General features: G+C 40.0%; 1 protein-coding gene across 4 annotated transcripts in view; it reads left to right on the forward strand.

Moving 5' to 3' along the window:
• The window catches only part of ndst2a (N-deacetylase/N-sulfotransferase (heparan glucosaminyl) 2a), a 35034-nt gene that overhangs the window by 15864 nt on the left and 5740 nt on the right, over nucleotides 1–13430 (forward strand). For 2 of the 4 annotated variants that reach the window (XM_026308787.1, XM_026308789.1), the window contains exons 2-10: nucleotides 2189–2239; nucleotides 4226–5874; nucleotides 8437–8524; nucleotides 9424–9578; nucleotides 9896–10081; nucleotides 10879–11007; nucleotides 12140–12322; nucleotides 12538–12634; nucleotides 12719–12842. In XM_026308787.1, the coding sequence (XP_026164572.1) occupies nucleotides 4801–5874; nucleotides 8437–8524; nucleotides 9424–9578; nucleotides 9896–10081; nucleotides 10879–11007; nucleotides 12140–12322; nucleotides 12538–12634; nucleotides 12719–12842 (2036 nt within the window). In that variant the 5' untranslated portion in view covers nucleotides 2189–2239; nucleotides 4226–4800. Of the gene's footprint in view, nucleotides 1–1682; nucleotides 1773–2188; nucleotides 2240–2326; nucleotides 2417–4225; nucleotides 5875–8436; nucleotides 8525–9423; nucleotides 9579–9895; nucleotides 10082–10878; nucleotides 11008–12139; nucleotides 12323–12537; nucleotides 12635–12718; nucleotides 12843–13430 lie in introns of those variants that run through there. The other 2 variants (XM_026308788.1, XM_026308790.1) reach the window with 2 other exon arrangements.

Consider the following 13430-nt stretch of genomic DNA (forward strand, 5'->3'; position numbering starts at 1 on the left):
TGTCCTTAAAATGCAAAAATCATGGTCTTGTCTATGCAGCAATACGATGTCTTACGGTTTCTTTTTTGCTTTCCCCTTAACAGAATTAACGGAGCAGCTTCTGCACCCATTAACTTATAGCTGGCTTCTGTGCTTTAAAATAGGAAGTCCTTTTATTAGTGCAGAGTAATGTGTCGTTTTACTTGTAATTTTGTTCTTTCTTTTTTTTTTTTTAAACTAATTGCTCTTTGAAATCAGTTTTTTTGCCCAACATACAGGAAATGCAATCTGTCTTACATTTGTACCTAGTTACTGTTTTATGTGAGATGGCACTGCCAGCTTCACTTCCTTTTGTGGAGCTTGCTAGCCCACAACTTTAAACATAAGTTTGTTCACATTTTCACAGGTTTACCACACAGACCATTTGTAGAAAGTGCAGAAATGTGAGTGCATACTTGTTATACACTTATATTTGGACACAATATGTATTACTGTATTCGTGTAATATACTTATGCTCTGTATTTATCACTAATTGCTTGATGTCAGTTCATGAAATGTGTGAAAAATAGTGTATTAATAATGGGAAACTTTGCAGATCAGGCTAACATGTGTCTCAGTTCTGCTAATTTGTTACCTTAAGAATTTAGTGACAGATTCCTCTGTCCTGTTCATTATCTATGCAAACATGCAGTGGAAAGTCTGATGCTGGTTAGGCTACACTAGCTTGCTGAGTTGTTAGTGATTTTCACCCTCTTCAGGTCAGACAGTGAATTGCAACCAAATTGTAATATGCTGCGAACGGATACTGTTTGTAATTTGCCTGTAATGTCACTTGGTGATAACAAGCAGAGGTCATCATTGACAAGAGCCTAACAAACTAAAGTAAGTGTGTCTGATTCTGTCCACTGTGGCCCCTGCTCTGCTGTTTGCTCTGTTTGCACTGGTGTGTGTTGGTGTTTCTATTGACCACACACACAGTTTGTTTTCTGATCTGCGAGGTGAGACTGTGTGAATGCTCGAAACTCAAATGCATTGACACACAGTCCAAAGTGAAAGCCTGTACATACAAAATAAGCAGCTTAGTAACAAGCTTGTAGTAATGCCTTCATATAACAGATTCAATGTGTTAGGCTTTATACCTAATGTTGGCAAGTTCTCTTTTAGTTGTCAATTATAGCCCACATTCTGTAATTGCCAAATAAAATATATTCAAGAAGATGAGTGTACTTAACTGGAAGTGTCACCCTTGTGGCTTTAATAACTGCATTCATCTCAGGTCGGCAGAGGATAATTTACTGAATATTTTATGTTTCATATAGAATGTGCTAATTTTGTTTAGCTCCATATAATCAACTGTAACTATTAGGCCACATTCCCATAAAACTGGACTTTCATGTCTTCCCTTCTGCTACATCTGTGGTCATTCCCCAGTGTTCCTATGCTGGCTGTTTGGAGTGGATCCCAGAGGAGTGTTCAGCTTTGCTCAGTAATCCATCAAACAACAGATGCTCATTATGACAACAGTTTCCTTATACTGCTTTTCCAGCTCTCCGCACTCCATTTATTATCTATTCCTCAACCTTATCTATGTCACTTACAACCCATCGTCTGTCTCTGCCATTTCATTATGCAGCACTTGTAGTCCTCAGACAGGAAGTGCGTTTTAAGTTTTACTTCTTGGCACTCTCAGTACTGTTTAGATGTGGCATGGGAGAGAATCTTACTCGCAGAGGCTGGATATGAAGATGAGAAAATCTGTTGTTAAAGTCTACAGCTCTGCAGTAATTGCTGTGTAAGTGTAGCCCACTAATGTTTGCATATCAAGTGTTTGAGGCTGTTAGAGAGACTGTTGATTCATCCAGGTTACTAATGTTTTTTGTGTTGTGTTGTTGTACTTAAATAATAGAGTAATAATATTGTAATGCAGAACAATGACACATTTTCTACAGCCTGTGGCAACTTAGGCCATCAACAGAAGAAACTTTTGTAGTTGTGTTCCATCATGTTCTGAGGTCTTTTAGTCAGGGGACATCACCCACATTGCCTGACTTGTAAAACTGCAGCAGCCTCTATAAGATAATTCCTCACTTGATTTAATTTCATGTTGGAAGTTTATGTATGTGTTTTTGTGGCTTGCTATTGTCTGTATAAAGGAGTACAGTTTTAATAACATCTATATTTTCTTCTTCCTCTTTTTCTCCCCTGCAGGGATCTTCCAGTGTGGTGTCAGAAGATTTTCAGATCTGTGGGGATTTCAGAGTGAGACTTACAGACTTTTCTCAACCTTTTTGATTTTTGTGTTCTTTAACTCACTATATTATCTGTATTCAAAAATTTTCTTACTTGCTCAAATGGCAGTGACATGCAGGGTTTCCATGAAATGTTCTGAAGATCCCACAGAATTGTAGGCTTTGAGTACACTTTAAACTACCTGAGGTTAGTAATGCGCTTGGTGAAAATAAAAATAATAATAATAACCTTTCAACTTTTGAACATGTTTATAATTTAACACTACCATCTGTGCAATTGTTGTTTTCACAACCAACTTTAGTCCTCTTAAGCAACCGCATATTGACAGTGTTCAGTTAGCTAGCCAACATTATGTTTGGTTTGCATAAGGCTTGTTAGCTTGTTTTGCTGCAGAATGGTGTTAACCAATATTTGCTGTGGCTAAAACTCTGAATCAATAAATCATGAAAATGAACTATTAGCATCAGGGTGTGAGATCGAGACTGTCTGGGACACCAGACAATCTATTGTGGGACTCCTGGTTCTCCTTGCCTTTGTATTTGAGACCCATCAGATGTCTCTCTGAACAGTATGGAGCTCTGGAGGTGGATTATTTTTTTATTATATCGAAGGCATGTTTAAATGCAACGTGCGAATGAAATGCAGATCACTCTCACATTTTATTTAAAATGTGCAAACGATTTAGTTAAACGTGAGAGAGCGGTCTGTAAATTGTTCACACGTTTGACCCTAAATTGTTCATACGTTTCGATAGATTTTCAGGTTTATTTCCAGGTTTTAACAATTTTGGGATTGCATGTGCATGAGACATTCATTCATTCATTCATTCATTCATTCCTGAGTCTTATGTATAGGAATTCTTTATTGAAGCATTATTTGAGCTTGGGTCTGTCTTATGAAGACATTTTAAGTTCTATTGCGTTGTGTTGATTCATTTTTAGTAAAAGGCAGTTAAAAAGAATACTGAAATGTTTTGGATTACATCGCTGGCAATATGGCAACTCAAACAACAGCTGCCTTGTATATTAATAAGTAATAACTTATCCTTACCTAGGCCTGTTGCCTACCTCAAGCGGGTGCACTGCAGCACTGCAGAATAGCTGATCTTGTTAATGTTGCTCATGCTAGTTAAAACGTAAATACGATCTGTATTTCGTTTGCATGTTGTATTTAAACGTGTCCTCAGTATGATAAAAAAGTCCTGTCCAGCGCTCCATAGTACAACGACCGTGTAGTACATAAGCAGCCTAAAACCACAGTACTGTGTTTTAAAGGAGATTTTGGCAGTGGAAATTGTTAGGAGGTCATTTTAAAAACTTATTTGGAGTTACTATCATTGGGTCAAATTGAGATGATTAAATAAAAAAAAAAAAAAATCTGATGCTTCCTTATGCAGATAGTATGTGATTTGGTTTGGTGTGTGGTGTGTGGAACAAAATACTATTATAATCTCTAAAAATGATATCAATTTTAAAAATCATTTAAAAAAAAAAAACCATACCAATCGTAAAAAAACCATTGCTATATGATAACTACAACCATAAAATAACTAGTTCTGCCTACTTCTGGTCATTGTGACTTTAGTAATGAACTAAACTGCCATACATAATATACATTGTACACTAAAATATCATATGATGATTTTTATTTACACACACGTGTGTGTGCGTGTGTGCGTGTGTGTGTGTGTGTGTGTGTGTGTCATTTGCCTTGACCTGCACATAATCCCTATCTGATGAATATATCTGTCTCAAAGAGAGAACATTTGAGAACAGCTAAGGCTGAACTTGGACCCAGCGGTCAAGAGACAGGTGGTCCTTAGACAGAGATCACCTGTTAGTGTCTCGAAATTGCCCTGGACAAACATGGAGTGTCATGTCAGAATTGTACAGTATGGTTAAGAACCTCTTTTTTTAACTATTGTCCTTCCTTTACCCCCTCATCCTGCTCATTCCTTTTCTCTGCCTGTCACTCTTTTCTGTCTTCATCTTCTAGGGGTCTTTGTCTGAGATGTTCAGGCCAGGTGGCCTGAGGGGGTTCAACCCCGAAGCTCAGACCACCACCACAGACGCTCACACTGCTGAGAGGCTACACAACCAATTAGAAGGACACATCCACACATAGAGGCACCTGTACAGCTGTCTCAAAGAGAGAACATTTGAGAACAGCTAAGGCTGAACTTGGACCCAGCAGTCAGGAGACAGGTGGTCCTTTAGACAGAGGTCACCTGTTAGTGTTTGCTGCTTTTTCCCAACTTTCATTTCCCTCTCATCCATCCCCAGGTCTTTGACATTCCATCCATCAATTAATCATTGGTCCAGCCCTCTCTCCTTGCATTCAGTCAATTTAAGAGTTTTTGTGCTGCAGAGCTAAAAGTGTAGAGCAGGTAATGGATTATGTTGGCCATGGTGACCTAGTTTAAATGGCTATTTTTCAGCACAGCTCAGTGCCAGTGTCTACTGCTCAAGCCTCCACGCCCCCCTCCTCTCACCCCTATTCCACTTCTTTGCTCTCCTTCCTGGGTCAACGCTGCCACCTGCTGTCCATTCCTGTCTCCCTCTTCCAACACCATGGTAGGTGCAGGCTTGGGCGTGTGGAAGGTAATGCGAGGAGTTCGCCAGCTGGAGCTTCACCGCCTCATCCTGGCACTTATCATCTTCTGCTTACTGTCCATGGCCTTCCTAGCGTACTACGTCTCCAACAGCCCCAAAATCAAGGAGGCCCCCCCTTTACCTTTCAGTGACTGTGGTGGAGGAGGGGGCATGTCCCTGGGACCGAGTACTGGGGCAGTAGGAGGAGGGCCAGGTGTCCAGAGGGCACCGCTTTTCCTTCCACCACGCCAGGGCCGACTACGCCAGGTGAAGACTGTGGACACTTCCAGGACAGATCCTGTGGTTCTGGTGTTTGTAGAGAGCATCTACTCCCAACTCGGCCAGGAAATTGTAGCCATATTAGAGTCTAGCCGCTTTCACTACCAGACAGAAATTGCTCCTGGTAAAGGTGACATGCCCACCTTGACTGAGAGTAACCGTGGACGCTACACACTGATCATCTATGAAAATGTGTTGAAATATGTTAATCTGGATGCGTGGAACCGTGACTTGCTGGATAAGTACTGTACTGAGTATGGAGTAGGTGTCATAGGGTTCTTCAAAGCTAATGAAAACTCTCTTCTCAGTGCACAGCTCAAAGGTTTCCCCCTCTTTCTACACTCACACCTGGGACTCAGGGACTACCGGATCAACCCCAATGCTCCTCTACTCTACATAACAAGGCCCAACCAGGTAGAGCAGGGCTCTTTACCAGGGGATGACTGGACCATTTTCCAGTCCAATCATTCTACCTATGAACCAGTGCTTCTGGCCAGCACCAAGTCCTCAGAGGCACTTGCACATTTTGGAACCAGCCCCCTGCGAGCCCTCCATGCTACAGTGGTGCAGGATCTGGGGCTTCATGATGGCATTCAAAGAGTTCTGTTTGGAAACAATCTCAACTATTGGCTTCACAAGTTGGTTTTTGTAGACTCCATTGCCTATCTGACAGGGAAGAGACTGAGTTTGTCCTTGGACCGCCACATCCTGGTGGATGTGGATGATATATTCGTTGGCAAGGAGGGAACTCGTATGAAGGTGTCAGATGTTGAGGTGGGTGAGCCTCGTCAACCACAGTCATACACAAAGACCACAAACGATCAGACATTAATTTTAGTTGCCTCTCACGTTGTTCATTGTGAGATGGTGGCATTCATATGAGTGGCTTCCCTCAGCTTTACAGAGCTTTACAGTGAGTTTCAGCTAATCATAGTTGTGTACTGTTCTGGTTTACTCTTATAGGATCATTTTGAATGAAAGTACAGTTAATCATTTAACTGTACTTGCATTCAAAATGATCCTATAAGGGTAAACCTGACTAACTTATATGAAGGTGTTACAGCACAGATCATTTAATGAAAACATACATCTGAATTGAGTAGTGTATTTATGGAACTTTTCTAACTGAAATGTTGTTACACTGAAATCAATGCAGTACACTATTAAGTTCAGTCATATTGTATTCCCTGGTAAGTTTCCAAACACTACAGTTTTGAATGCAGTGTTTTGTTGTAGCTGAATGGTGAAGCTTAGTTTTTGGTCTTTAACTTCAGTTCTGGTTGTGTCAGGAGGGGCAGATAATAATGTTTAAATTCTGTAATGGGTTATGCTTAAACCATGTAAGATTAAGATACCTTTATTAGTCCCACAAATGGGGAAATTTCATTACCACCCAAAGTGCACACACACACCATGAACACACCCAGAGCAGTGGGCAGCCAGTGTTGTGGTGAGCAGAGCAGTTGGGGGTCCGCTGCCTTGCTCAAGGGTCTCAACTCAGTCGTGGTATTCACTCCATCCCGCCGACAATTCCCGCCGGACCTGAGTCTCGAATCTGGTGGTGGCCTGCAATTTTCAGGTTACAAGTCTGACTCCCTATCCATTAGGCCACGACTGCCCCAGGAGATTATAATGACGACCCTATACATTAGGCCTGTGCCTTATGTCTGTACAATTTTCTTACATTTCCTTTTGAACTGCTGCCAGGTGCTTTTGGCCCATTGGATTGCACCTAAATAAATATAAGCTTAGTCACACCCTACCACTTTTCATGTGTAGTCTGCTGTTAAATGAAACGGTGTTAAATGAAAGTATTATGCATAAAGTAACTGTTTTTCAAATGTATGCATTGACTTGACCGCTGCAGCTGTGTTACTAACTCTGATCAGCTGATCTAGAACCAAAACCACCTCCAGAATGTAACCTAGCAGATAGTATTCCCAACACGTTTCACTACTGCTCTCTGTCTGTCTTTCTGGGACTATAGTTAAGAATTTCAGACTGTGGTGAGGCCATGCTCATTGAAAGAGAAGACCCTGAACTGGGACACAGCCATTGTGTCTCCAAAAGTTAAACAGTTCATTTATCAATTTTGTGTTTTTGTGCTTTTTTTTTTTTGCATGTCAAACTTAAATGATTCAGATAATCAAAAGTTTTAATATTACACAAAGATAACCTGAGTAACAATACAATTTTTTAATGATTTGATTTATTTAATAAATAATAAAAAATATAAATAAAAGTAAAAATGATTATAAATTATTTATTTTAAGCTGTTCACACCTATGTGAATACGTAATTGTCCCTAAACCTGATGTTGTCACCTTTGGCGACAACAACTGCATTAGCAATAACTGGCAATGAGTCTTTCACATCGCTGTGAAAGAATTTCAGCCCGCTCTTCTTTGCAGAATTGGTTTAATTCAGCCACATTGGAGGGTTTTCAATCATGAACAGCCTCTTAGTCAAATTTAAGTCTGGACTTTGACTAAAACTTTAACTTTTAGACAACAGAATTCATGGTTCCATCAATTATGGCAAGTTGTCCAGGTCCTGAAGCTGCAAAGCAGTTGCAGACCATCACACTACCATCACCATGTTTGACTGTTGGTATGGCGTTCTTACTTGTGTTATCTTTGTGCAATATTAAAATTTGTTTGATGACCCCTGGGTCGGGGGAGAGAGCTCCAACCTGAAATGGAGGAGTTTAAATATCTTGGGGTCAGTTTCAATCACAAGTGAGGGAAGGATGGAGCGTTAGATCGATAGATGGATTGGCACCGTGTCTGCAGTCATGCGGTTGCTTTACTGAAACCTAGTGGTGAAGAGGGAGCTGAGCTGTAAGGCAAAGCTATTGATTTACTGGTCGTTCTACATTCCTACCCTCACCTATGGCCTCCAACTGAAAGAATCAATTCTCAGATACAAGCGACAGAAATGAGTTTCCTCCCCAGGGTAGCTGGTCTCTCCCTTAGAGATAGGGTGTGGAGTTCAGTCATTCGGGAGGAATTCAGGGTTGAAGTGCTGCTCCTCCGCATTGTCTCGGACGTCTCCCTGGGGCGGTGTTCTGGGCATGTTTCACCAGGAGGAGGCCTCGGGGAAGACCCAGGACACGCTGAAGGGATTATATCTCCCAGCTGTCCTGGGAATGCCTTGACACTTGGTTTATTATCCAGCATGATAAAACGTGTTACGTTTAAGTTGTTACTATGTGTTAATTATTGCTGGGTCATTGAGGTTAAGCAACAGTATTTAGTAATCTTCATGAATAACTTTAGGTAAAAACCTGATCATGTTATTGAGTAACTGTGGACTGTATTTTTCCTCTTTTCATAGGCGTTGATTAACACTCAAAACAAGCTGAGAGCACTGGTCCCTAATTTCACCTTCAACTTGGGATTTTCTGGAAAGTTCTATCACACAGGTATGTCAACACAGCTTTCTGTTTTTCAAACATTCTCTTGTAATATATATTTGCCTTTGAAGCTGTAAAGAGGAAAGTTTCCATAATGCGACATTTGTACAATGAAAGACGCTATCATAGCCTCCATCTTTACGCAGCCATTTTGGCAGTTTGCAGTGTTACATTTTAAGAATTACATTTTGATTACTTTTAACCTTTATTTAAAGCTACAGTATAGAACCCAGATTTCTGCAAATCACATTGCTCCTTACGGCCCTCACTCTGCCCAGCATCTATTGTGTCTCTTAATCCAGGAAAACAGAATAAAGGATTCAAAGATGGCACCCAGTCACATACTGTACATTGAAATTGCTTGTCTGGCATATCATGGGAAAAAGTTTACTAGCATGTGTATTGTGTCATTATAGTGTTATCCCCATGGCCCTTAAAGTAATTGCCATGACATACAAACTTAAATAAAAGAGAGTAAGTTTTAAAACAATGTAATTACAAAAAGTATTAATAATCCAAAAAACTTTCAGAGCTTTATTATATATTAATTTTTGTATTATTATTTCTGATACATCCTCCTTAACCACTTGTAATTGTTGAGTCTATTCACATTTTACTACTTTATCTTGGTACCTTAATCTACAATAGTGATTATTGCTGTCCTGTCAGACCCACATATCATCTATAATGAGCAAAGACAAACAGCTGTTTTAAGGTTTGTGGCAATACATTTTCTGGGTAATGCAAGTATTTTTGTAATCATGGGAATAATCTTTTTATTTAAAAAAGAAAGGAGGCCTGAGATACATTTTAGGACTAAAACCTAACAGATCGCAGAAGCATTAAATTTTGTACTGATAATGACATAGAAACGTGTTTAGTGCGTGTGTACCTTTCTGTGTTTTCAGGTACTGATGAGGAGGATCAGGGAGATGACATGCTACTGCAACACAAAATGGATTTCTGGTGGTTTCCTCACATGTGGAGTCACATGCAACCTCATCTGTTTCACAATGTCAGCGTCTTGGCTGAGCAGATGAGGCTCAACAAGATCTTTGCTCAGGTTAGTAGTAGGCATCATAGTTTGTAGCTACAGGAATTGTGTGTGGCTACATGGAGAGAGAAAAGAATGTGTAGTTATGTGCCAACACTCAAAGGAGTTTGTAGCCATAGGATTTGTTAATATGGTTACAGAAGTAGAAAACACATGTAACACTGCATTTCTAGGATAGTATGGCTTTATAAATAGTGTTGGCTTTTAAAAAGCTCAGTTTTTGTATTGTTTGGAAACAGTAAGTGAAGGTTTGTAGAGATGTCTGGTATTCATACCTTTTCATTTTCCCATTATCTTTTCCTCTCTCTCTACCTTCCTTTTTCTAGGAACATGGCATTCCAACAGATATGGGTTATGCAGTGGCTCCACACCACTCTGGAGTTTACCCGGTTCACACCCAGCTCTATGAGGCCTGGAAGTCTGTTTGGGGCATCAAGGTGACCAGCACAGAGGAATACCCACATCTGAGGCCAGCTCGATACCGTCGTGGCTTTATCCACAATGGAATCCAGGTCAGACAACAGTCCTTTTTCAGTATTTGCATTCTAATATGTTTCCCATGGGCAAAACCCTTTCCACACTGGTACACCTTTCAGTCAAACATGAAGGTGGATGTTTAAGTGATAATGAAATGACGGTGCAGTTGAGCTGTTTTTATCTGTGGAGCTGTGTGAAGACTGTTCAACAGAAAATAGTTGTCTTTGTGGAGCAACCTGCGCAACCTGAGACAGTAATTCTAAAAATAGTGAGTTCAAATGAAAATTTTGACTTTTTTTTAACAGCACAGTCCCATCCATTTGTTAATTTTCTGTTATGTCTCAGCAGAAAGCAGCAGAGTTTGGCTTCATTTAAATGAACACAAAAAAGTCTACATTTTTTTTTTTTTTTTGTAAAGCATGGTAACAAGGCTCAGGTCGGTGCCAGGACTGTGTCAGATGGACATATGGACAATAGTATTGCATATCACATAAGATAGACTCACCTGAGCATTCAGGTACATGTGCATACATGTATGTGTGCATGCATACACTATATTCCAGAGTTAGAAGGTAGAGTTTAGTCCTTTTTTACTGATGGAAAAAAATGCTCTTGAAACAACACTTCCCAGTGGGCAGAAGAGGAACAAATAGTTAGTAGGACCAGACAGGATTTTATCATTGCGGAGGTACACTAAACCTTTGAAGGACCGGAACCACCACTGATTTTGCTGCCTTAATCCTGAATAATTACAAGTTAGTCCTCATCTAGAGTGTTGATGACTGTTAAATGTTACAAGTTTATAAAAATGTCCATCTCATATGTGTTTTAGGTGTTGCCCAGGCAGACATGTGGTCTATTCACCCATACAATCTTCTATAATGAATACCCTGGAGGCTCAAAAGAGCTGGACAAGAGCATCAGAGGAGGGGAACTCTTCCTCACTGTCCTCCTAAACCCTGTAAGAAAACACTTTGAATTGATCTGTATGATCGTGGTAAACACTTTTAGAAGCAATTTATGAAGATTTAATGCAGTTGTAAGCAGATAACCACTTTATCATATGCAAATAGCTGGTGTAATGATGAGAGCTCTGTGTTGATTCTGCAGTTGTTTACTTATAAGTCTTGTAAATTGTGCTTTGTTCATCCAATGTGAATGAACAAGTGTTGGTTTGTTAATCAATTCAAACTTTAAAAAACTTTTGAGTCTATGAGTAGCTTCCCTTTTGTCCCACTGCTGCTGTCTATAGTAGCTCGCTGCTGAAAGAAAACTGAGGCAAAAGGCAAAAGTGTGATGAGTAGTCTTCCATGAAAAGATACACAATCCTTTTCTTTCAAGCATCTTACAGTCAGGTACATTTTCTGAACAATACTGCTGCACCAATAGAACAGTACTTCATGCACCTAGTGTCCCTGGCAGCACAGTCACATGTTCATTGAAGAGATTTTACACCTTTAACATCCACATCCAAATGCCACAAAATCAACCATGCTGTGTTTTTCTTCATCTGACCTGAACTGAGTGTGGACACCATATGGCCCAAAACTCTCCTGAGCTCTGGGGGTTTGGGAATGTGGTGATGATGTAGTGCCACTAAGCTCGGTTATTTAATGGTAGCTTACCAATGAATTAACTGATGTCCTTTAAGAGTTGGATTATATATGAGTTGGGCTGTTTTCCAGTCTCCAAAATACTTGTACTGTCCACATGGCCAAATTTCCATGCGGGAATCCTTTTTCTGTGGGAGCTAATGTACAGTATTGGTCAGCAGTTTATAAAGTCTATGAAGACATATTACAAGTGTCCTACTATTTACTATACTGTTTATTCTTAAGACTCCACCTAAGTATGTCCATGGGAGGCGATTACTAGGTACATAATACTATGTTTATTAGTTTATAAGTTTCTGTTACTATTTTGTCTTATGGTTCAGCAGACATCAATATGCTGATTAGTTCATAAATACAGTAAACTGAAAAACAGTTGGTCATTACACATCAAATTCAGACTCAGCCTGCCTTTCTGCTGGTTTGACCTTCAGAACAAAGTCTTAATTAACTTCAGATGTACATTCTGCCTTGTCAATCCAGATTAGTATCTTCATGACCCACCTGTCTAACTATGGCAATGACCGGCTTGGTCTGTACACCTTTGAGTCTTTGGTGAAGTTTGTCCAGTGCTGGACCAACCTCAGGCTGCAAACGTTGCCCCCTGTCCAGCTCGCTGAAAAATACTTCCAGATCTTTCCTGAGGAGAGAGACCCTCTCTGGCAGGTTGGTATACTGATTTTGCTTTTGGAAAGGCTACAGATAATTTTTAGATAGTTGCATACATTTTTGAAAAGGCATAGCTTTTATAAGCTTGTTTGTGTAAAAAGGTGGACATGTGATATGTCCACATGGCTGATTGAGTAACAGAATTCAAGTACTAAAATTATAGTTGAATGTGTTGATATCATAAAAATGAAAATAACCACTTTCATTTTCAGAACCCATGTCATGACAAGAGACACAAAGATATCTGGTCTAAAGAAAAGACCTGTGACCGACTCCCTAAGTTTCTGATCATTGGGCCACAGAAAACAGGTGCCACACTCACTCTGTCTCCATTTAATCTTGTCTCTTTGTCTATGCTCTTTATTATGATGAATTTCTTATCTTTGCTCAAAGGCACTACAGCGCTTCATTCATTCCTGAGCCTCCACCCAGCGATCACTAGCTCATTTTCCAGCCCCATCACTTTCGAGGAGATCCAGTTTTTCAATGGAGCAAACTATGATAACGGGATTGACTGGTAAAGACTAGATACTGCATTTAGAAAGACCACAGTCACAGTTTGAACACAAACCTAAAAAGGTAATTGTAGCAGAGCATTCATCCTCTCCATACCAGATGGGAAGGGAGCTTTCTAAAATGGCTATAAGAGACAAGGGACAAAATCCATAGTCCAGAGTTACAGGTCTGTTTTTATGTGTACAGTGTTTCCTTGTTGAGCTGGGGTGGGATCCTGGTAGTCCCATGCAGGTTTGTTACCAAAACTGAAAAGTAGCAGCCAGGACAAAGATACCCACCAAGTATGAATGAATGAATAATTGATGAATCACTTTTTTTTTTAAAAGCCAACAATCCAAAACATGAACTCGAGTCAGAGTCCAGGATCTGTGTCAAACAGCTGCTCCCTCACAGAGGCTGAGCAGTTGATTGAAGAACAGGCTGTAACCTCTGCCAAAGGTTACTCTACCATGCAGTATGCTGATTTGGGGTTAAGAATACTTACAATACACAGCCATATACAGTGTCAGATACTTTATGTATACTTTGTAGAGATCTTTTTTTACTATGACCTAGAAGAGTCTTCTTTTGCCAGTCACAAATTACTATG

This window comes from Mastacembelus armatus, chromosome 15 (genome assembly GCF_900324485.2).
Source record: "Mastacembelus armatus chromosome 15, fMasArm1.2, whole genome shotgun sequence".
Classification (NCBI taxonomy): domain Eukaryota; kingdom Metazoa; phylum Chordata; class Actinopteri; order Synbranchiformes; family Mastacembelidae; genus Mastacembelus; species Mastacembelus armatus.